The sequence below is a fragment of the Anas acuta genome, chromosome 1 (assembly GCF_963932015.1).
Source record: "Anas acuta chromosome 1, bAnaAcu1.1, whole genome shotgun sequence".
In the NCBI taxonomy this organism is placed as follows: domain Eukaryota; kingdom Metazoa; phylum Chordata; class Aves; order Anseriformes; family Anatidae; genus Anas; species Anas acuta.
The window spans coordinates 18,720,464-18,746,073 of NC_088979.1; the positions used below are offsets into that span (position 1 = coordinate 18,720,464).

General features: G+C 41.0%; 1 protein-coding gene across 4 annotated transcripts in view; it reads right to left on the minus strand.

The window, feature by feature from the left end:
- Positions 1–2,979: 2,979 nt before the first annotated feature.
- Positions 2,980–25,610, minus strand: part of CRYL1 (crystallin lambda 1) — a 63,343-nt gene continuing 40,712 nt past the window's right edge. For all 4 annotated transcript variants that reach the window (XM_068671090.1, XM_068671108.1, XM_068671080.1 and 1 more), the window contains 3 exons: positions 20,830–20,935; positions 7,169–7,275; positions 2,980–5,125 (listed from right to left, as the gene is read on the minus strand). In XM_068671090.1, the coding sequence (XP_068527191.1) occupies positions 5,012–5,125; positions 7,169–7,275; positions 20,830–20,935 (327 nt within the window). In that variant the 3' untranslated portion in view covers positions 2,980–5,011. The remainder of the gene's footprint in view (positions 5,126–7,168; positions 7,276–20,829; positions 20,936–25,610) is intronic.

Below are 25,610 nucleotides of genomic sequence, written 5' to 3' on the forward strand. Positions count from 1 at the left end.
GGGGCAAATTTACAGGCCTATATTCTATAAAATGGAATCTTAAAAAATAAAAAGCAAAAATTTAACTTCAGCACAAAGGTTTCCTATATTCACATGTAAGTATGGGCTCTTGACCTTTCCACATTAGGCTGCACTTCACTCACAGATAAACAAGATCCTGGATGCTTCTGCCCCCTGTACATCTCCACTTCTTGTGAGTGCAGGTCTGAAATCCAAGCAGGAGAAAGAACTCTACAAAGCCAAGGTCACCGAGACTGAAGAAGAAACCCCACGCACGAGTGCCGTGGCTTGGACCCAGAGCTGGACCTGTCAGTCCCCAAAGTGCAGAGACATTTCTGGGACTTCTGTCATCAGAACGTTGTCTCATACGTGCCCGTAATATTTTGGGAAGGGAAAATGCTGAGGGATGTGCGACCCTATGGAGAATTTCTCTGAATGTACTTTAAAGAGATAACTCGTGCAGTTTCCCAGCAAACCTGCAACCCTAAGCAGCCTGGCGCATTGCAAAACTGTCCTCTGAATTTCGTGGAAACAAAGGCAGGAGTTCCTTCCTCTTTCTGAGATCACTGAATATAACTGAGAGAAGCCCTTTTACACTAGGTTGCTACAAAGCTATGTCAAAGCAAATGGGAGCTTTCCCCAGAGGTCAGTTTTTGTCTCTCCATTCGGTTTGATTTGTGATAGCACACCCCCACGTGCACACACCTGAGAAGTCGATGGCGTAGAGCAGCTGAGGACCCTGGCAGCACAACCGTGCACTGGATCCTGGGGAAGGGGAGCAGGCAGCCAGCACAAACACAGCCATTTACACTTCGTTAACTAGACCCAAATTAAAATGCAAAATTTCTCCTCAAGACTAGGAAGCAAAAGAGCATTTCATTTTCCTACTGACACACTAGTTGCTCTGTTGAAGTCTTGCAGGCTCCCATCCTCGTGGAGGACTCCTCCGTATCTCCATCTCTGCCAGGTTACCACAGCTGCATGTTCCCCAAGGTCTTTTTGTAACTCCACGCTATGGCAATGCAATCCTGACCTGTAACTACACAGGCACTTGCAGTGTATCACACCTTGGTTTTGAGAACCAAGACTTAGTCACATAATTTTGTCTTGAAAACCTTTTTTTTTTTCCTGTTTAGTTTCATCCTGCTCTTAATTCAGCACTATCCTGCTTTCCAAACGAGACATCTGATTTTTGCCTAAAAGATGATGTAGATAGGACAACACTATATCTTAGTACCTTTCCAACTAAATAATGTCAATCACAAAATACTCATTTTAACCCAACAGAATGACTACAGACAGTAAATTCATGCTCCTGCTTTGCCAGAAGCAAACTACTTCCACGACATTCAGAGATGTAGGAAAGGAGGGACTGACCCTTCTTCAACGAAGCAGCTGAGTATCTCTTTGTATCTGCCCTTTATTCTTCAGATGACACAAAATCACTGGTTTGAATTTCCTACCAGCATTAAATTATTGGCTTTGATATGAACACGGTTAGTCTGCTTCCAGTAAGAATAACTAATTCAAATATACTAATTTACTATTAGTAACTAATAGTAAAATACACCTAACAAGGAAAACGATCAATAGTAAATTGGTAAAACAGAGAATACAGTGTGACAAAGATATGGTTTAAAAATGACCTAGAGGTGTAATCATTAAAAACAATAGAGGATTTTAAAATACACAGTTACATAAAAAACAAACCACATGAGAAATTGTTTCAGAATATCTCTTAGTTTACCAGAGAACAATTGCTTGAACCTTGCTGCTTCTGCTAATACTCAAACAAAATAAATATTTGACCTTAGCTGGGTAGTTCTGCAACTTGCTAGGACTGTTGGTGTTAAAAGTCCTCGTAACACACTTGAGGTGCAGTCTATCACTGCAAGTCTATTGCATTTAAGAAAAAAAAAAATAGGACAAAAGGAGTGACACAAATTTGAAAGTAATTAAACCAATTAATTTAACAGAATCAGGATGTGTGTCTGACAAGCAGTTCAGCTCCAACAAGTTGCTTCCCAGAAGGGATTCTTCAACACCCAATTAGCAGACCAATTGCACAGGCCTATAAGCAGTTCCCTGCAAATTACCAGCTAAATATCCTGGAAGTAGTTATTGATGGACTATTAGGAGAAAGCCAAGAGGGGAAAGTAAAGGAAAAAAAGTGAAAAGGGAGAGAGGATGGGGAGAGAGAGAGAAGGCAAGACTGGAGAGGAAAATCAGGGAGAGAGAAAAAAACAAGAAAAAAGAAAAAAGCTTTATAGCAGGTCTAGAAACCAGGAGTTTGCATCCCATAATTTGAATTAACATTATATATATATGTTTCTTTGAGGCTAATTTGCTTAAGCCACAACAACTTTTGATACAAACTACGCCAAAATCAAAGGAAACTTGGAGTCAGGATAGCTGAGGCTGGAAGGGAGCTTAGGAGGTCTCTGGTCCAAGCTCCTGCTGATCAAAAGGGATCAGTTGTGAATAGGGTACAAAACCTTGGGAGAAGAGAGCCCATCACATCCTTTTAGCTAATTTTTCTTAATGTTTTCCAGTTGTTGTTATATTTATTAAGTAGTAATTTTGTGTGCTTCAAATCCTAAGCAAATGCCAGCCAGAATACATTTTTTGCTGAGCCTCTCCCCGAGCAGAAGCTGTGGGCCTGGGTGGGGAGCAGTGCTCTGAGGTGAGCTGTGCTGTGTCCTGACCTGGTGAGGAGCTGGGTCACCACACAGGAGCATTTCTGGCACCCTCCCATTCCTTCCCAAGGCTTTCGCCCAGAGAGAAAACCGCTCCCTTGCAGCAGGGCCCAGCGTCTGCAGCAAGCGGTCACCCACACAAGAGCTGCTGGAGACTGCACATTATTCCTTGCCTATTTATTCCCATCGACTTCAATAAATTGTTTTATCGAGGCATTGGTTTCTCAAGAGAAAGATGTAGTGCTACCACTGGAGTTATCACACAATACCACAGGAGAACACCTTTCTCATTAAAATCTTTTATTCATAAGCAAATAATAAAAATGGAGGCAAATATTTGATGACATGATCGAGTTTTAAAATATCTCAGAAAAAAAGCAATGTGAGCTAATTAGTTCTGACAGTGTCACATGCTCATAGCGGAGCAGGTCTGATCTTGAAAGTAATTGGAACCTTCTGAGGCCTTGTCTAAAATACAAAAACATACATCAAGTGAGGAAATCAGCCCCAATTAATTTATTATTGCTTAATAAGGCACCAAGAGCGAGGGCTGACCTCCCCAACTTCAGATGGCTAAATGAAGGTTGTGCCAGTCACTGTGGGAATAAAAAGCATTACAAGAAATTTGACAATTTTAGGTCTATATTGGGATAAAATAAATTGAGTTTACGAATTCTCCTTTCTCTCTGCTGATTATAAAAGAGCACAGGGCAATCTCTGCATCATGCCTCCCATCCCATGCTCCACGTCCAGAGACGTGCTCTTGGCCCACCACGTGCATCAAGTGATGCAGTTTATCTCAGATCTCGTTCATTGCAACCCATGCAGAAGTAAGTATTGTTAGCGTACACATGCAGACATTGCTGCTGTTCAGCACCAGAACGAATTAAGCTGTAGTAACCTGTTTGTGTACCTGCATCTTCTGTAATGAAGAAGATTTGAAATGCCCCTGAGCTGAGCATTAGCAAATCAAGAGTTTAACGCTTTGGGATATGTGCTGTAGTTGAAGTTATGTGACCAGCTGGCACAAGATTCAGAAATGCTTAACTTGAGTAATTTGGGCGCAGTGCACTGTTTCAAGTTATTATCTGCATAACAATGCTGCCACAAGGTTCCAGCTAAAATCAAAATCCAGCTATATTACACGGTACACACATTTGTAAGCAACTTTGTCCTCTGTGGACTGAAGCACGCCACTGCAGCACCAGGAGACACTTCTACCCCCAGCTGCACCCTCCACCTTTACACAAACGTTGTGCCTCACACCTAAGCCACTGCATCTTCTATAGGGGAGCAAAATATCAGATACCTGAGGTCTACAGCTGAGTCCTAAAGAAACACTGATTGTTTCTGATAATGTACAAAACAGACAAGGAAACAAAGCAGGGAGCTGGCTTCCCAAGATCACTCAGAAGGTTGTGGAATAGCCTGGAAGAGTCCAGACCAATCCACTATACCACGGCATCTCCCAAAACAATTTTTCATCACAGTACTTTATTTCTCACAGGCAAATTTTAGAATAGATCATACGTCTACGCAGCAATGCCTACGGGCAGGTAGTCATACCTGACTGAAGTCTGGGCAAAGCCATGGGGTATCAAGTGCATGGTCTGAAGAACTGAGCAGAGGTCTCTGGTAAATCTTCAGAACCAGGGGTGGGGATGAGGGAGGGAACTATTTACTCACATTTAGATCATCACACTAGTACAGAAGTGCCAAAAGGAGGGAAAGAACAAATAATTCTTTCCCTTACATTGTGGAACAGCTACAGAGCTAAGCTGAAGTGACCCTTACTGCTGCTGAGGTCTCAGCTCACTGGCCAGCAAATCTCCTCTTTGCTTAAGACAACCTCCCCCTACCTACAGTCAGTGCTTTACAAATTAACCTCACTGCCACGTTGATTGGCGGGTGAGGGCTTGTTTTCTCCAGTGACAAACAGCTGATGTTTGCCAAATTCAGATCCCTGCATAAGCAAATATTTTTCAAGCGCTGAATTTCTAAACAAGCTAGAAAAATGCGTTAAAAGATGATTGTGTTCCAGCATTGCACAATATTCATACTGCTAAAGCTACTTAATACTTGCACATCCAATGCATATATATAATTTGATGAAGTTTTAACTGAACTTTTAATAACTGTTTACAGTTACTCATGAATTATGTCGTGACAAAAACTGGACCAAAAGTTTCATTGGTCTCTATACAAGTGCATATCAGTGCTTGCACATTCAGTCTCCTCTTCTGCATGACCAAAATTTTCCACTTTTTATGAAGAACTGCTCTTCATTTGGTCTCTCCTGTTAGGTGAGGTGCACCTCAGTTGGATGACATTTGTTTTTTCAGCTTGGCAAGACCAGTAAGACATTCATCTCTCCATTCCCTCCTGGCATTGAGGTGTTTCGGAACAACTGGAATTTTTTCAGACATTGCCTGAAACAGAAAATTTAGGAGATGATTAAATCTCGTTTTCCTGAGTAGTAAGAAGGATTATTTTCTTGCTTTCGCTGCATCAGAACAAGTATCCTTCAATACAAACTGTCATATAGTCTATCACAGGCAATAGGCCACTAAGCCTTCATGTGGCTGACTGGAAATTAGCTAACCTGTATGAGAGAAGTGCTCCCACTTGGAGAAGGTTGGCTTGAATGTTGCAATGAAGGTGCCTACAGAAACATTAGTGCATCAGTTTCTTTTCTCAGTTTACCCCACACAGCCACTGTCTCGCCTACATGACAATAATCTTTTATTAAGTAGGAAGGAGGACACCTGGACTTTCATATTGCTAAACATATGCTCTAAACCAAATTTGTGTGTGTATATGTAACACTGTAGTCTCTCTTCTGGCTCCTAATAAATCTAATAATAGATAACATGTTTTTTTGAAAACATCTGTTTTAGGAATGCCAGTTACAGTCGAAATGACAGGGAAAGAGATGGAACAAACCTATAATTTTATTTTTGTTTTTTAATGGAAAATGTGGGAAAGAACATAGCACTATTTAAGGGTCCGAAGGTAGAAGCCTGAACAAATCAGAAGGCAAAAATACTATTTGCAAGTAAATGGAGGGGAAAAAAAGTGCTACTGAGTGCATAAACAAAGTTTGCCAAATGTATCTGCTAAATATACCACTGAAGGTAGAAGAACAGATAGAAAACTCAAGCAAGCTAGCACAATGGAAACGGACTTTCATTTAAGGAAAAACAGCTGGGTTTGAGATTGGAGATACAGATTACAAGGCCATCTTTGCCAAAGCAGCACCTGAGGTCTTCAGTTTAAAAAGCAATTTTTGAGAAACCAGATAAAACCTGGTTCTGCTACTAATAATTGGCAAGTTGCAGTCACTCCAGAAAAAAAAAAATCAGGGGGAGGGATAGATGAGTAAGATAAGAGATGTTTAATGGTTTACTCTTAAGAGAGGATTCTTGCAAGCTCATCTTTGGCATTGAAAACTGCAGATAATAGGCGCAGAAACAGATGCTGAACTGGAATCTGGCATTCCTTAAAGAAACCCAACCTGTTTCATTTTAATTAAAAGCTTCTAATTGTGAATAGCTCCACAGTTGTCATAGATTGTTATTACAAGCAGACTATATTGTTTAAGCGTAGAAAAATCTTCCATTTTAACATAGCTGATGTTGAAATTGCATTAACATAAAGAGGAACAAAAAGCTATTTTCCAGACAGAGTGCCTGCATATATGGAATTAACGTGTGACAGCTAAACACAAACAATTTATTATACACACATTCTTCAGCAAAGCATTAAAAAAGGCAATGTTGAAAGGTAGAATTAGGAAATGGCAATACTTTGGAGTTAACTGCTATGAACACACATAATATCCTATATGGTGAATATAAACAAATTGTTGGCTTTGAAACATAATAGACATACTAGGTCCTGATAGAGCATAGCACTTAAAAAACACATCTTTTCTGTAAGCATGCAAATAGTCTTAGCAGACTGCTCACATGCTTAACGTAAACACGCCTTTGTATTCATTACAGACTGGAGATCTAGCTTGTAAATATACTAAATCAATAGAACAGCTGGAGGAAAAAAGCCATAGGACTTATGCAGGAAGACTGAGTAGGAGGAAGACACAGAGAGAAAAGTCGTTGTGTAGGAAAGGAAATTTGGAGCTATGCATGTAACAATTGAGAACATGACAGACACAGTAAGAAATAGCATGGGGGACTTAACATAAACAACCCACAGTTGTTATCAGTTGACTCCTAGTAATGTTACTCACCTGCTAGATTGTATTCCCTTGATGTACTTCAAAGTGCTTTGGAACAGGGACTTACATAATCATACATATTCTGTACTAATGTTTTTGCTCAAGGTACACATTCACACAAGAAATAGATTACAGTTGTCTCTAACAGTAAATTGTAATTATACATACATTAAAACAAAAGCTAACATTCTTGATTCTGAAAGTCATTGCATCTATTGACTCTCCATATATTTACCTGACTGATTTTCTGCTCAGTTTCGCCTGAAAATTCTGGAACTGGTCCGAAGGTGTTCAGAACAAGTTTCATACCTTCACGGTATCTTTCACAGTAATTTGAAATACCTAAAAATAAGAGTGAAAAAGTACATTTGAACAGAAATTCCTACTTGAAGTTCGATAACATTACCTGTGCTTAAGCCTTGTCTTAAATCAGAGTCCAAAAAGGGTGTGCTATTATGCCTAAGACACCTTTATCACCAAAGAAAAATGGATTCTATCCACTGCATTTCCATTAAAGTTCAAGAAAAAAATCATTTAGGACACGCCTTCATTGCAAAACCAGTTAATGTTCCATACCAGCAGGCAATGCTATGTGAGGGAAGCAGTAGGCAACCATAGGTAAACTTGTGCTTTGTTACTCGAGACAAGAAAACCTCCCCAAACAGTGTCCACAGGAAGAACGTTCTCATCTTCTCTCCTCCTGTTCAGTATGTGTCTTACCAGGTGAAGCATCCCTGGTTTTAATTTTATTTATTGACCTTGAATGGGGCAAAGCTCTGGGGAAAAGAGTCAAAGGCATGGAGACCCAGATGGTCTTCACTGAAGGAGAAAGACTTGAGAAGGAACAGATGGATACTTGCAGATCAACATCTTGTTGTGCAACTAGAGGTGACAACAGGGATTTGGCTTTTATGATCACAGAGCCCCCTCTGAGGGATGAGCAGTGCTAGGAGAAAATGGGATTCACCCAACAAATTGAGGGAAATGCATTTTTGCCATAAAGCTGGCTAGCAACACATAACACAAGCAGGCAAGCATATTTCTGGAGAGTGTCAGGATCAAGCTCATTATAAAGGTACTGGATGGGCCAACCAGGGGTGATGCAAAGCTGGCTCTGCTGTTCAGTAACAAGGAAGTTCTGGTTGGGGTATGAGAATCAGTGGCAGCCTTGACTGTAGCAACCACGAAATATTGGAGTTGAAGATCCTGAAAGGAGTAAGGAAGAGTATTAGTAGGCAGCAGACTTGAGTTGATTCAGAAAATCGGTGAGATCCCAATGAGATGCTGCTCTGAGGGGCGAGGCAGCTCAGGAAAGCTGGCTGCTCTTTAAGGACAGCATCCTCCAAGGGCAAGACCTTGATTCTCAGGAAGCCAGGTAGGTAAGGAGAAATTTAAAAATGCTGTCCATGCACGTCCAATGCAATGCTTACAGAAAAGCCAAAGCTCAACTCCAGTTGAGACTTGCAGAGATATCAAGGACAAAACGAAGGGCTTCTACTGTTATATTAGCAATAAAAGGTTGAACAAGGGAAGTCTGGGCCTGTTGCTGAATTAGCAACTGGAGAAACAGGTAATTCTGAGTAACTCATTGGTTTCTTTGCTTCAGCAAGGTCTCCCATTCCTCTGTGCTTAAGAGGCAGGGTTCAAGGAAAAAAAGAGCAACCAGCAGGAGGTAAGGATCTAGTCAGAGATTACAGAGATTACTTGCAAGAATTCAGCCCTACCTGAGTCCATCATAGTCCATCAGACCCCACAGACTGCATTCAAGGATACGAGAGAAAAGGCCAACATCCTTGCAAGGCCGCATATTTTTTAAATCGTGACAATTAATACATTGATCAAATCATTTGAGATTCCCAAATGACAGCAAATATTGCAAATATTGCCCTCATCCTCAGAAAATGTAAGAACAATCCAGGGTACTACAGGCCAATTGATCTCACTTCTGTCCCTGAGAAAATCAAGGAACAAGTCCTTGACTGGAAACAAATTCTTGGGCACAGAAATAAGAGGAAAGTGATTGTTAACAGTCAAGTACTTGCCATTGGTAAATCGTATCTGACCAGCCTCACTGACTTCTGTTATAAAATCACTGGATATATGGGTAATGGGAAAGTCATGGATATCATTTACTTCAACTTCAGAAGGGCATTTGGCACTGATCCCATGATATTCTTGTATCAAACTTAGGACATTAGGGTCTAGATGTAGGATAATTAGATGTTAGGTTGAATGTTAGGAAGAACTTCTTTATTGAAAGGGTTGTAAGGCATTGTAATAGGCTGCCCAGGGAAGTGGTTGAGTCACCACCCCTGAAGGTCTCTAAAAGACGTTTAGATGTAGAGCTTGGTGATATGGTTTAGTGGAGGACTGATAGTGTTAGGTCAGAGGTTGGACTAGGTGATCTTGGCGGTCTCTTCCAACCTGGATGATTCTGTAATGTATAATGATGCAGTGAATGCTCAGGCTCAGAAGGTAGCAGTTAATGGGTTATACTCTACTCAGAGGCCTATAAAAGTGGAGTACCACAGGAATCTATCCCAAGAACTGTACTGCATAATAGCAATTAAATCTTTGAATGATACTAAGGTGGTTGGGGGAGGGAGGGGGAGGATCAGCCGATACACTGGAAGGCAAGTATCCAGAACAACTTAGGCTGGAAGAATAGGTCGACACAGACCTTAAAAAAATAATTAACAAGGACAAATGGAAGGTCCTACACCTCGGAAGAAAGAACTCAGTCATGGAATGGTTGAGGACGGAAGGCACCTCTGGATCTCATCTGGTTCAACACTGCCGCTCAAGCAGGAACACCCAAAGCAGCTTGCCCAGCACCATATCCAGGTGGCTGTTGAATTCCAAAAAGATCTCCAAAAAGAGAGACTCTGCCTTTCTGGGCAACCTGTTCCATTGTTCAGTCAACTCAACTTGCAACAACACAGACTCATGCACCCCAAGAACTCCCAGTCCCTGTAGGCAACAAGCTGAATGTAGCACCTCTGAGTATAACCCACTCTGCTCTTTGATAGCCGTTGCATGGAGCAGCTGCATTTTCCAGCAGTGGAAACAAATATCCTCAGACACTACTGAAAGGGTCATGATCTACAAGGTCAGTCAAAATGCTCCTGACATCAGATGTGCAAAATATAGATTCAGCACCAGTAGCAAGAGGCTTGGGGAAAAGAGAAGAATGACTTTTCCAATTAAATTTGACAATGACATACCAGTCTTAAAGAAGAGAGCATTAAAAGGACCAGTAACAATGTGAATTTTCTTCATCCTAGCATGGAAAAACAGCCATCAGGAAAGCTATGTTCAATGGACAGATATGAAAGGGAGCAGGGAAGCTGGAAGTCTAAACCCCTTAGAATCTGTACCCAAAGGCTGAAGTCCTGCTGACAAATAAAGGCCCTGACTGACGACCTCTGACCAGCACCCCAGAAAGCAGGTAGTCAGAGAACCATAGATCCAGCTAGCTGGTAATGATGAGTAAAATGGCAGTGTAGTGGGTTTACGTGGCAAGGTTTTGGTAGCAGGGGGCCATAGGGGTGGTTTCTGTGAGAAAGATCTAGAAGCCGCCCCATGTTTGGGAAGGGCCCCGTTGTTTTCCAGATCTGAGCCAATAAGCGATGTTTTGCGCCTCTGTGAGAGCATATTTAAGACAGGGAAAAAAACGCTGCGCCACACAGCAGCCGGGAGAGTCAAGGGAGTGAGAAACAGCCTTGCAGGTGCCAAGGTCAGTGTAGAAGGAGGGGGAGAGGTGCTCCAGGCGCCGGAGCAGAAGTCCCCTGCGGCCTGTGGTGAGGACCATGGTGAAGCAGGATGTCCCCCTGCAGCCCATGGAGTACCACGGTGGAGCAGGGTTTCACGCTGCAGCCCGTGGAGGAGACCACGGTGTAGCAGGTGGCCCTGCACCGACGGAGGCTGCCGCCTGTGGAAGACCCCTGCCGGAGCAGATTCCAGGCCGGACCTGTAGCCCGTGGAGAGGAGACCACGCAGGAGCAGGTGATCTGGCAGGAGCTGCTGCCCGTAGGGGAGCCAGGTTGGAGCAGTGTTCTCCTGAGGGATGGACCCCGTGGTACGGACCCATATCTGGAGCAGTTCTGGAAGAGCTGCTGCCTGTGGGAAGCCCACGCCGGATCAGTTCGTCAAGGACTGTATCCCGTGGGTGGGACCCCACAGCACAGGGGATGAGGGTGACCGAGAAGGAGCGGCAGAGAAGAAGTGCTGTAGACTGACCATAACCCCCATTTCCCCGTTCCCCTGCGCCGCTCGGGGGGAGGAGGTAGAAGAGGGTGGATGGGGGGGGAGGTGCTTTTGGTTTCTTTCCTTTGTTTCTCACTTCTCTAGCTTGTTAGTAATGAGCAATAAATCTTACTATCTGTCTTCTTATGCTGAGTCTGGTTTGCCCGTTACACTAATTATTGCGTGATTTTCTCGTCCTTATCTCAATCCTTGAGCCCCTTTCACATATTTTCTCCCCATTCCTCTTTGAGGAGGGGGAGTGAGAGAGCGGCTGTGGTGGAGCTCGGCTGCCCACTCGAGCGGAACCACGACAGGCAGTCAGGTAGACCTTGGCCAAAGGTACAGCTTTAGGAGGAATCCCAAAATAATTAGTGCTGAGGCGTTAAAGAGGAGCTATAGTGATACATGGACCTATAAGAGAACTCAGTCATCTAGCAGACTCCTTAGTGCTGTTAACTACCACAGTCAAGAAGGGACAAGTCAGCCTTTCCCAGTGAACATCAATCTAGAAGTCATGAGCTGCACCACAGCAGCACACAAGTAATGCTATTCTGTCAGTAAGCAAGTCAACACAAGTAAGAATGTAATTATCCCAATGAATAATGCAAATCTGAGACAGGAAGTTCTGAATATCCACTGAATGTCTGTGACAAATTCCCTTTTCTGATAACCTTAGAACTGAAGAACTTTCACCTTTCGTTCTCATTTTAATGAGCTAATTACCCATGCAAAGAGAAAGAGAAAACTCCAGAAGACTAAGGCAGGTGGGGACAGTCACCAACTCTTCTGTGAAGGCTCAGGAAATTGTACAGGCTGAGAAGCATGAGCCTGAACTCATCATGGTCTTATCCAGCCACAAAATGCGAGAAACGTAAGTGGGGTGGCCTGACTACCGCACCAAAGAATCCTAGGTCAGGTCATTAAGCAGTCTCTTTCCTGAACAGCTTACAAACAGTTCCCTGGAATGCAATACTGTGTGGTATCAATACCACAGAAGTCACACCTGTCTAACCCTAAATGGTTGAGGTTAAAGGTGGATGAAGGAACGGAAACCTCAGACTACTGGCAACCATGAATCATGAACTACAATACTTACACGGCACAGCACACCTCACAGCCTGAATTCGCTGAAGTACGCGCATTCCAAAAGGCTTCTGAGGTTGGTAAGAGTAGGGAGAATGTTGTTGTTCCTGGACCTAAGACAGAAGAACTTTCAAAGGACAGACACTTCCACTAAGGAATTAGCACTCTGAAGTTAGGATGATCATCACAAGCAACCAAAGGGACAGAATGGGAGAACATACCCATTGCAAGAGAGCAACCTGGGAAGATTTGAGTGTATTGAACCCTCTTCAAAACTTAAGAAACATTAGCATGTCAAAAGGAAGGAAGGAAACTGAGAAAAAGGACAACATTGTAGTAGCTTGAAGCTACATGTGGTGCCAAGAGCATACCAATCAGCATTTAGTCAACCTACCTCCTTGTGTTATCTACCCATGGAGCGCATGTGCTCCTCGAACCCTCTCTGGCATGTTCTGGCCTTCCCCAGCACAGAAAGAGGAGGACAACTGGTCATACAAATTGAACAAAATACAAAGTTTCCATATAACTAGAGAACTGATATGCCATATCAGTTGTACAGAACTTTTTGTATGTGTCAGTCAGGAAAACTGAACAAAGCCAGAAACATTCAAATTGCCTAGTGGCCACCAAAACATCACTGACAGGAAATATGATTGAGGAAGAGAAGCATTACCATGGGATGTTGAACAGGCTGTGATATGATTTTATCTCTTCATTGAGGGCATAAGCAGAGACCATCCTCCTCCACAAGATCTCTGCAAAGGACCACTGGTTACTGGAACACTGACCATACCTTGTTATTAGCATAAAGAGCCTGTGCGCTACCTCTTAACAGCTAGGTTCACAGACTCTGGCACCTAAAGCCAACCTAGATCAACCTGCAGCAGATATTCTGGATGATACTCATGCACCAACCACAAGATGATGATGCTTACATTTCATCTTACTCATGTGAGCTTCCTGTAACAGTGGAGAGTTGAAGAGTCTGAGCAAGTTGTTTGCCCCCACATCATGCAATGTCATAGAAAGTTCCCAGATATAGAAGTAGAAATAAATAACTGATGCTGAGGAGTGCAGAACTACATGAACACCTTGCTAACTCACAGCTGGTAGCAGCAGCTGTTGCCAGCTGGACAATCACAAAAGCAGAAATGGTTATTCAGCCAAACATGGCAATTCAAGCAAATCCACACAAGCAATTAGTAATCAAATGAATGGTAAACAAAGCTGTGTCAGTGACCAGTTATTCTGGTGCTTCAATGGCTGACAAAAGTCTATGACACCTAGACCAGTGCTGAATAGTTTGGGATTGGTAATTTTCCAATAGCCAAGGTGAACCTCTCAACCACCTGGTCAGCCTGTGTAATAATACCATAGATCTGAGTAGTTCCAATTCTAGTACAGTCAGGAAGGTAAAAACCGAAGTCTGTGTCAGCATTTTTTTTTTTTTTTTCAGGAGCCTCAGCCTAAAGAGAGAACATTAGTATTTTGGGAAGCAAAATGCTTGGCCTTATCCATTTACCTAGTGGATGTGAACTCCTGGGTTGGAGATGGCCTTCAAAGCTCACTCAGCCAGCTAGGCCTGGAAATTGAGCTCCTACTGGAGCTCACCTACAGCTTGAATGAATCAGAATAATTTCTGGGTGGGTGTTTCTTACCAAGGTAACAAAGACATGCCAAACGCAAGTTGGGTAATATAATTCACTCACTGCATGCAACGTATGAATGAAAAGAAGCCTTAGGCAAAGTCATCAAAACAAGAAAAGATAAAAACAAAATATTATGGCTGTAGAGAAGAGCAGCACTACAGCTTACCTCAACATTGTGGCTGAAATAGCAACATGCAGGCATGCATGCTGCTTGCCAAATGGTGTGGATGCTCTATGCAAACACTTTCCAGTCTCAAGAGAAGGGAACACACTGAAAGTTGATATAGAGAGATAGATGGTACTACTCTAAGACTTAAAAATAATAATAATTAGTTTCAAAATAGGTAACTTGAGATAGCACTCCCAGCATGAAATCTCAGGAGACACCCACTGTTTGACTTGATGTAAGAAGTCAAGATCAACCCTATGCTGCCAGCTTTAAGAAACTGCTTGAGCAATGGGGAACACTGCTGGAAAAATCGCTTTGCTTTTCAAACACAATCTCAAAATGATAAATATTTGACTCCAGATCTTCAGACTTAAGAGTTCCTTGACTCAAAGGTCAGGGCTACTGCAAAGGTGGATGAGAAGAGCACTTGACTGGAGCATAGGGACAAGAAGATGGAAAACAAGTATGACAGAGTCCCTTTAACTTTAATCCTTGTTGATACTACCCAGGCAGCATCTTAAGCTGGCTGAATTAGCATCTGTAAACAGTGTGAGATAAGACAGGGCAGTACCTGGGAGCTGGAGAAACAGGAAAATGATGGCAAATAGGGCTATTAAAGACACTCACCATCTTTCCTTGTATCCAGATACTGTGCCTCATTATTTCCAACTGGAAAGAAAAGAATGACAAGATGCATCTGGGACAAAGAGGGGAAGCAACCTGCAGTACAGGAATGACAACAGTTTCCTTTTTCCCCATGTGGTTTGTTGCCTCCCTGTTCAACCTCTGTCTTCCTTGCACACTGACCTCATCCATGTTGGAGAGAGGCAGCTGGGAGAGAAGGCAGATGTTGCAGCAGACATCTGAGAACTACAACCACAGAACAGAAATACCTCCAGAGAAGGCAGGAGTTCCATGAATCTCCCTTCCACCACACTTCCAACTGTGATGGAGAGGGAAAGAAGAGGATGGAATAACAAAGTGTTTTAAGGGAGTAGCAGATATGGATTACAGAGATGAAAAGGGGTACAACCTAACTTCCATGAAAAGTCTCTATCCCACTCAGCATTTCTGCCTGGTAAAGTGCAGTTAAAAGAACAAGTTACCGTAAGCGAGCTGAGGGCATTCATTCAAGGCTCTTTAGCTGCCCATACCTATCTTGCCCAACGGGAAAGGCAAGGCTCTTTTAGGAAGAATAAGCTACGCTTCTGGTTTGCAGGTCCTCACCTGAAGGACTTGCACTGGTGTGACACAAACATGGGTATTGGTGAAATGTCTCTAGCTGCATCAAGATGAATGGGGCGTTGAGGATGGAAAAGAAAAGGAACTCTGGACAGGCTTTTAGCTTAGAAGTATGCATAAAACACTTTTTGGCCTTTAGAAGACCTCTTTGCAAGTGAAGGTCCTTTAGATAAAGGTGATGGGAAGAATGGGGAAAAAGAAGGGAAAACATTGCAACATTTTCATGCATGTGAACAGCCTCAAGTAACTTAGCTTCTTGCCTGCTAAGACTCCTGCCTTTTTCATAAGAAGGACAACAGGCATGAAGGATGCAAGCAAACAAACTCGGTAAACGAGTTTGGCAAGGACATTACATGTGGGGCAAAATGAGGAAGACACTGAGATATTTGTGAGACAGAAAAAGAGACAGTGGCATTAACTTGACTACTTTGAACTTGATGAGCAATATAATAAGAAGATAGTGTAATGACTCAAAAACAGTAGTCAAGATGGTCAAGCCACTGATGTAACATCAAATATTTGAAAAGACAGGGGTGGGGTCATTTTAGGAGGTAAAATCTAATAAGAGGTTGCACTTGGTAAGAATGAAGGTGAGTATAGATAAGATCAGAAAAAAGGGGTGTATTTCAGGAACACCATGGAGGAATTTGTCATGGTTAGGATAAGTTCAGAGAAAAAAGTTCCAACCTCTTTGTTTTGCTGACATTACAAGTCTGAAGAAAACTTTCTACGTGTAATCCTATCTTCATCAAGGGTGTGTTCGGACACAAATGCATGCTCTCAGTTAGGGTGTGAATTCACAGGACACTTGCTACTCGACATTAATTCCATGTGAGGTTACTTAAGCTGCATGAATACTTTCACCTACACTAAGACAGTCGTAGCAACAAAAAAGTTTTCTTCTCGCTGGTGCTGTGTTACCATCTCAGTAGCAGTGTACAAACATTCCTTTTGTTAGATTAGCTTCATATATGGGATGAGGTCCATAGACAGGTCACTTGGTGAGCACGCAAATTCCTCTGTTAGCACAAGGGAGAAGGCGGCACTGAGATAGGTTCTTGAGAATCAGAGCTTTATCGTGATCACTTGAGAAAAAAACATGAATTCCTGTGCAAAGTAAGTTGCTCCCTTCAGAAGATGGAGAGACCCACTTTGCACCTAACAGTCCATAGTAGGAAACTGGTAAAACCAACCTCTGCACTGAAAAATCAAAATAAAAACAAATAACCTTTGCTTACTGTACACAAGCATTCTCATAGAAAAAGCCTGCAGCTGCAGATGCAAACAGCAGTTCTAGCAGACTATAAACTGCTTTAATCACCCTATTGGAAAGCAAACTGAATGTGAGTAAACAGGTATGAAATAATTGGTGGGCACATGAAAGAAGAGATTGTAGGATTATGCATCACTGTGATCATCTCAGCTCTACAAGTATTCCTGAAATAAATGGAGATATTTCAGTATCATAAAACACAACACATGAGCTAGTCAGAAAGAGGGGCAATCTTCCTTTTCTTTGATTTGACTACCTTAAAGAGATTCACACACCTTCTGCTTACTTGCTTGTGTCACAAATCTCCTGAACTGGGTTGAATCCTTGCTCCCTTCGTGGAAGAATTAATCCAGAGGATGTAACAATGAAAATAACCTATGCTTTAGAACTAGCCAGCATGTATGTCTACAGTAATTGTTAAAATACATACTTTTTGTATGTAAAAGAAAAACACCCTTGCTTTGAATTACGGGTTATGATTCTCCTTTCCCTTTGATCCTTTGTGCTTTCCATACAACACAATCATTCCACTCCTATCATCCCAAACCTATTCATCTGACAGGTGCTTCCAAGATGAGTTAGCGTTCCTTCTTCCAGTAAGTGAAGCAAAGTTTTGACCACGAAGAATCATACTGTGCTTACTGGCTATCTGTGCTTTTAAGGACCATACATCAAATCCATTTTACATCCAGTCCATGCTATGAACACCTCACAAATACCACAGTGAGTAATAGGCAGAATACGAACCTGGAGTGGTGTTTTTATAAATATGATACTGAAAAATATCCACAAAGATCCTTCAACCTCCCCATATCCAACTCCTGTACTAGTATTATCAGTTTTAGATCAAGATTAAGTTACAATTATAGCTCACTAAGTACCCCACTACTAAAAGTAACCAACCTAGGACAGCCATTAAATACACATGAAGAACTTTTGCTGCAAACACGTAAAATACTGTATATGATGGTCTGGCCTCTGTTTTTACAGATTATTTTTTCCTAAGGTCTTCAAACAAATTGCCAGTTCAAGAAATAGGAGATACAGTCTTACTGAGGCTGCATAAAAGAATCACTTAGTTTGGAAATGACCTCTACGATCATCTAGTCCAATCTTTTAAATCATATTAAATATCTTCACATGTAACAGGCATGGAACTGCTTTTGGTATGGAAACTTCTTTTTATTGCTGTAAGTGAAATTAGTAAAGATTGTGAAATGGATGTTGATGGATGTATATTTTAATGATACAGGCACTTATACAGGAGTGACACTGTCTGCTAACATAATCCCTCAGTAAGGAAACAGGTAAAGTGACTCTACTGAAGTCTATTCATGTTCCTTATAAAAGGAACGTAACGGCATTTCTTGTGCTATTGCCATGAGAAATCATAAGATGCTTACTGAAAGTGAAACTAACAATCAACATTATGATATGTAAATTGAATTATTTTTTTTTTAGGAGGTTACCTTTGCCTGTTGCCATTCAGTTTTCAACTTGCTGTTGCTGCTTCTGCTCCTTTTAGTGGCTTGACATTATCACTTTGATGTTCAAAGCTGTTGGCTCACAGCCACATATTCAGAATTCCCATTACTCATGCATGGATTAACCAGTAGTCTAAGGTGGCCTAGATAATAGCTTTTGATAAGGCTACTTATGAGTATGCAGGAAAGGACTGAAGAACTAATACATGGGAACCCTGGCATTAGCACATAGGAGGGTCATGGGAGGATCTTGATGTATTGCATCACCTTAACGCTGACTTCAAAAGAAATCTCTGGAATAATATTCTTTATTCAAAAACAAACAAAAATATCACACCGCCCTTACAGAGAAAAACGGTCTTCCCCACCTTCCAGGATCTCCCACAAACACTATTTTCCTCTCATGCTTCCTGCATCCCTACTATGTTTCCTCCTTGACTAGCAGTGAGGTTAAGATTGTGGAAAATTGCCATTTTAAGTCTAGAAAGGTAGCTGCTGTGAAGCTAGTAAAGCTGCTGGACAGGCAAAAAAGGAGAATGGAGGCATCTCTACCTCAATTTCCTTTTGCTGCTCAAAAATAGACACTTAGTGCACTGCATCAGAAGAGTGCTGTCCTGGGCAAGCATCCATGATATTCCTTACTATGGGAAGCAATTCTGGGCAAACAAAGAAGTTGGCAGTGGTATAAGCGTGCCCATAAGCCATCATGTGTCCTGACATCAGCAATTTTGATGTAGAACTGTCTCTGATTAGAGCAGCAGCTTGAATAAGTCTGCCAGCACAAACAGAAGCAGCTCTGAAGTTGAAGAAAAGGCATCTGCAAGATGGGGAGCGAAGGAATACTTCTCGTGATCAAAGTTACTGAACAAACACAAAAGCACCTTGTCAGCAAGTGTCCCAGTTCACAAATGTACTAGTTATATTATTTCAAAGATATTTAATTGAAAGTGTTATATAATGCTAAACTAACTAAATAGGTATATTTTGACTTTGTATTTTGCAAACCTACCACAAAGCTACTCTTTCTTCAATCTCCTTTTCTTTATCAATCTCGTGGATTGTATTTTCTAATTTTCCTCCTCTGATCTTGAACACTAATATTACTAACCGAAGGTAGCATTAATCTAGAATCTGGATAATCTCTGCCATGAATAAGCAACCTACCTACCAGTTGCAAATACTACTTGAAACTGGTTTGAGATGGGAAATTTCAGAAGTGTTTTATAACAGTAACTACTTTCTGGTGGGAATAAGGAAACGAAGCTGAATCACGATGGAGCATTAAAATGTCACAGAGGGCACTCCAGGAAGAATATCAAAACCAACCTAAACGATTATAAATTCCATTAATCTCAAGTGAATATATATATTTAAATCCATGATCCTAAATTCTAAGATTATATATAAAATAAGATAAAGGATACCCAAGAATGATACAGTCTCTGAAACCATTTTTTTTTCTGGTACTAATACACATGTTGTTCTGCTTTTATGTTTTAGTTGGGGCTGTTTAGCAAGTTGCTCTGACAGAATCACCTGCACATAGACAGTTCATGCAGAGGATGGCATGGCAGGTTAGTGGAATCAGGGGGCAAGGACTGGAGAACCCTGGCCTGCAAGACTCCACGTAGATTGCTGTGTTTAGGGATGTGCAGTGTGCATCAGTTCCGATATATCTTCTGAATTCATATACTTTATATTGAGTGTGTCTACATTCAGTAGAGAAATTACTGGAAAATTTCTGGGGGAAGCTTTTAGGAAGATGCCTCTACTTAGATGGATGGATGTTGTTTCCCTTAACAATTGCACAAAAGCAAACACTTTGTGACATTTAATTTACTGGTATGCCACCAAACTGACAAGCAGAAAGCCTCTGGTGGAGGACACATTTCCACATTCATATGGAAATTGACAATTTGCCCTTAAAAAACACAAATTTTTGCAAAGTGACTGATCAATAAGTAGTCATAAAACACTCCTATTTTCCACTGATATTTTACAATCTTCATTTCTTATTTTCATTTCATTATTGTATTCTTATGCATTGCAGCAGTTCCTGAAAGATCCATCAGTGGAGAAGGGGACTGCCATGTCAAGGACAATACAAAAGCAGAATAAAGACAGCCCACAACATAAAAAAAATTAAAAATGTGTTTAGTTAGTCTTTAGGAAGTAAAGATCATTCATGTTTTTTTGTTTTGTTTTGTTGTTTTTTTTACATTTTGTTACATTTATTGCTTAAACCTTTGTAGCCCCAGTCTCGTAATTTTGATTTCATTCCATGCAATTAACTTTTATTTAGCTTGGATTTATGTATGTAATTCCAGAAACACCTAAGATCTATCTTGATTATGCAAGGCGTGTTGAACTGTTACCTCACTGCTTCAACTAAGTTAACTTTGTAAGAACGGTGTTTTGCAGACAGAAACAATTTCACTTCAGGAACTAAACCAGTTTAAACCAAACCAGCACCAGCCGTGCTTACAGTGAACCTTTTGCTACCAGTTCCTCAAAGAAAAAAAAAAAAGGCACTCACCGATGGAAAGTGAGTTTCTGTTGACATGGAATTATCAGACACACTTTTTTTCTGACACTCATACAGTCCTGAACTATGTGTACTGCAATGGTTTCAAAGCACTGGAACAGGTCTTGGAAAAATGAGGTGCACAGCTGGCGTTTCAATTAGATGTCATTTTTGACATTATGCAATGTAAGACTTTCTCCATATTTATCTCATTTTAAGGTACCTACCTTCTGCATTAAGATGCATGGTTTCCAGAGGTCCAATGAATGCGTATCGCATTCCCAATCCATCAGACATCACAAGGTCTAGATCAGTAGGAGATATTACTCCTTCCTATATGGCAGAAGTAGAAGAGGAAAACTTGTGAATGTTAAGTTTTAATGCAAAACTGATTGTTTTTTGCATATAATTAAAAAAAATAAAATTTAAGAAGTAATACAAAGAGAGACTAGAAATAGCAGTTAGTAAATGTTCATCAGAATCGTGCACCTACTATACAAGTCTTGTTATTCAGTATAAACATTAATTCACCTAACTTTTTTTTAAAACACATTGGTAAGATCACCATACTTCATAATCTAAATACATTTTGACAGTACCTTATTTTTTAAATTGATTGTAGATTAATACACTATGTAATACAAACTACCTGTACACACTAATTTGCCTGATACTTACTACTTAGAGTAATCCATGTATTAAAATTAAATTGACCTGTTTATGTCAACCCATAAACACTTTTCTTAGAAAAAGAGAATCAGAGGGTGACACTCTTAATAGCACATGACCAAAAAGAGTTTATAGTAAAGTCCAAGTATCATACCAGCACTTTTAAATACAGAAATTTTAGCTAAATCTTACACCTCCCTTCATTTTCTCCTAGTTCAGGATTTTTGTGCAGACTTGCAACTGGCAGAATGGGGGTGCAGCATTTGTACTACCCTGAGGCCACTTGAAAAAAAAGGCTAGGACCAAACACGCAGGCAATGCAGCTGCCACTCCCTTCCAAAAAACTCACTGAATATTCAACCTACACAGCCTCAACCTGCCCAGGTTCTTGAGTTCATTACCAGTCTCAAACCTCAGAGTTGGCAGGATAGGAAGTATACAAAATGAAGAATTTCTCCTGTTAAAAAATGAGTGCTGCTGTTCCACCCAGATGGTGTCACTTACAGGAAAGCCAACGCCCCCATCAGGTTAGGGCAAGTACGTGAAGGCTTATAAAAATGAGTTAATGAACAGTAACTTACAGCTTTACTTAAGAAAAATAATATTTATCATATGAGGTTGATTTTCCACCTACTGGAAAGGCCTGGACAAACTAAGACCTGTTCTAACTACTTCCATCAGACAAAGCTTCATTTCAAGAACTTGTCATCTTAATTCAAAGGGACAAAAGAAAAATCATTTCCTTCTGGTTGTTAAGGTGAGAGAGATGCTGAATTGTCTGTCTACCTGTAGCCTACCTGGAGGTGATCCCCCTACAGAAGACCTCTTGCTCCACGAGCCTTCTTTAGCTGCAGCAGGCAAATAGATATACTTGTCTGCTTGGCCAAGACAGGACTGTTTTTTTGTTTTGTTAACTTTTTTGTTAACATTTTAAGATGTTTTGTTAATATCTACACTGTAGAAGTCTCAGCTTAAGTGAGCTGAATCCCATCCACAGTATCCTTCTGTGTTTGTCAAACACATCTGCTGTTGCTTTAGAAGAAAATAAGCCAAGGACCAACATAACTTCCATAACCAAAGAAACTGAGTTTTTAATCATCTCAGGTTTAAATAGAGCCTTTTATAATATTCAGTCTCAAGTCTCAATCTGTTAGTAGGCATTGCTCCTATCAGAAATAACCCTGTCTGAATCACTGTTGCAGGAGACTTTTGAAATCTATCTTGAAAAAGGAAACAATGACATAATTATTACCACCAACCCACCATATTTGCAACATCCAGCTCTGGTAACAATTTAATTATATCATAGAAAAGCTAGGGTTGTAAGGGACCTGAAAGATCATCTAGTTCCAACCCCCCAGTTAGGCACACAATGGCAGGGATAAGAAAGCATTATTTTCTTCAACCCAAAGGTAAGGCACTGGTATGGTTAACATGTCTAGAGGAAGACCAGAAGGTCTGTGTAAAGACAGGTCTAAGTGCAAACCTCAGCATTCAGGTTACAGAACCGGTGTCAGTGAAAGAAACAGGCACCACATGGGCTGTGAAAGTTTTTTTCTCCTGAAATAACACCACAACTAACAATGAGTTACGCTGGTAAAGCTGTGCTTGATGAGTGATTTTTTTTCTTCTCCTCTCAGGCTGATGAAGATTTGCAGACAAACAATTAACCACAAGTTCCAGACAAGCATCTGAATGGCAGCAGCACTTAAACTATAATATTAGAGAGTTGACAGGCTTACATAAGACTTTTGAAACAATTCAGAATCAATGCAGATTAGTTTTCAAATGAAAAAGTGATCTCTTCCTTCCGATACTGTAGTCTTCAGCTTCAGTACCAACATTTGAGGACCCAGGGCCCTCAGGATCACAGGGTGAGTACTTTGCTGTTGGCCTCCTGCCTAAAGCTGTAATGTTATGGCTATGGCTGCTAAAAAGCAAAAATTGCAGTTAACAGAAGGAAAATAAAAGGTTCTTCCAGCGGAGGTCTCTTATTATTCTGTACATATAAGCTCAGTTTTCTTTGTCACACAGATCCTCTTAAAGAAAAGTCTTTTACCTTGTTCTGTTCAGAAACGAGGAGACAAGGAAGAAATATGTTAAACTGCCTTCCTCTAGGGGATAACTACTCCCACTTACATTAAGGAGATCATAAGTTGGTGGAATGATTCAGCAGGGTGGGTGCAAGGTCAGCAAGGTGTCTTCCACAAGGACTGGTGTTTATGCTAAGAAGTAAACAAGAAAGTCTTCCACAACCCGGTTTCATTAAGTCTAGGTGTGAAACAACCGTCCCAAGGAGGATTTTTCCTCCTCTTCATTCTGCATAACCCTTCTTGCAAGTCTTCCCCTTAAGCGCTTGTCAAAGGGAAGAGGAAGTACATAAAAGTTAAAGCTTTGTTTACCAGAAGCTGACTGACTTTCACAGATGCAGAATTAAGGAGGAAATTTAAAACAAATTCCACCAAAACCTTCAGTGACCCGAATGGGCAGCTAAACTTCAAGATTTACACTAGATCAGAAACCTCCACACTGCTTGTGACACCGCTTACATACCACAATCAGATCTTCCCACGTATTTTAATCTCCTGTGAAGCCAGAGTATTATCCTCTGGTAATTTCTTAGTGATCCTTGTTATGTAGGGACCCTGCTCTCCTTTCCAAAAGCCTGTGGCGGTTCTGCCATCTCCACCTTTGGGCCCTGACCAGCCTGCCAGGTTTTATGTCTGTGAGTCACACCTGCATCTCAACTTCTGTCACCGACTTGGCTTGTCATCATATTAAATATGTCATGGACAAAAAACAATCTTATTTCTTCTGCTGCTACCAATTCACCACGTTCTCCTAGTAATTTCAGCCTTTCTGGAGTTATTCTGGACTCTACTCCTTCCCTGACCACATAATAGGTCTCCAGATTTGCCACTGCATCCTCTGAATCTCCAAGATCCAGTCTTTTTTCTCTCCAGTTGCTACTAATATATTCATTCTCTGTCAAAAGCACTCGTTACACCCTTTACTTCTTCACTATCACTTCAATCAAGTCCCTTCGATCCACACCCTGATGAAATCTTTTTCCAGTCCTATCATTTCGAGCACAAGACTTTTCTCCTAGATTCCTCTACCAGCTCCATTTCTTTCCATTTCATCATGTTTGAGAAACTTGTCCTACAGTTTACACCTTGTTACCTTGCTGGCCCTCATCTTCCCCCATGACACCCTCACGCACCTCACCCTGTAAGAGCCACTGAGTATCAACACCTTCTCCCTGGGCTCTTGAACTTCCTTTTACAATATCCCCTTTTTATAGAACACTATAACTACATGCTTAACCCTCTACAGTTGTTACCTTTGTTTTTTGTAAAGGACCTATGAACAACATTGTAATACAATTAATAATAACAAATTTGGAATTTTGAAGTCTTACCAGTATTTAAGAACAGCCAAGCTAGCCACCTGAGACAGGAGGTACATGAATTAGGGACTGAAGCCAATGCACATTCTTGCTGTGAAAATGAACCAAAATGGACACAGCCAAACCACAACTGCTTATTTTCCAATAGATTAACCAAAAAAATAAATAGCAAGACCACCCATTCTTATTGTCTACAGTCTCCATGACTATAACTTAAAAAGAGTAAACCCATTTTTAACGAAATCTGTATTAAAGTAGTACTAAAGGCATACATAGAGGACAATACATAATCTTTGAGACATGCATCGTATGATCCATCTCACAAAGTAGTTTCAGCAGATTCTTAAAGGTAGCTGAAACTCCTAAACAAGGGCAAATAAAGAGGTCTCTGCTCCCAGGAGCTATGAACAAAATCAGACACATGTACACTAGTGGTTACTGTTAATAAAAGTATGAGAAAGTAAATAACAGGAAATAATAGAGAAAGCTGTCAGATATTTTTCCCTACTATCGGTTGCAGATTATTTTAATAGTTCCACACTTAAAATAACAAAATTTAAGGTTAAGACGACTAAAAAGGTCAGAGCAGTAAGGGTCTTCAAACTCAGCATCTCACAGTATGTCTCTTCCTCTCATTATAAACAGCTTTGCAACCAAGGAATTAAAAATATGAAGGCTACAAGAACTTTAGTCTTATATGCACTGGATGGTCCTATGTTAGTTTCCCCCAGAAAGTTCTCTGGTACTTGACCTCAAAGAGGCAGACATGGAAGCAGAGAACTGGAGTCTTCCCAATATCTGCATTTTCAAGGAATAAATGCGGAGCTTGAGGAGAGAGAAAACTGATACAAGAAGTTCCTGCCACGAACACCTACACTGCCCAAGTGTTTGTAACTTGCATATCAAAACAACATTCAATCAGACATCGTG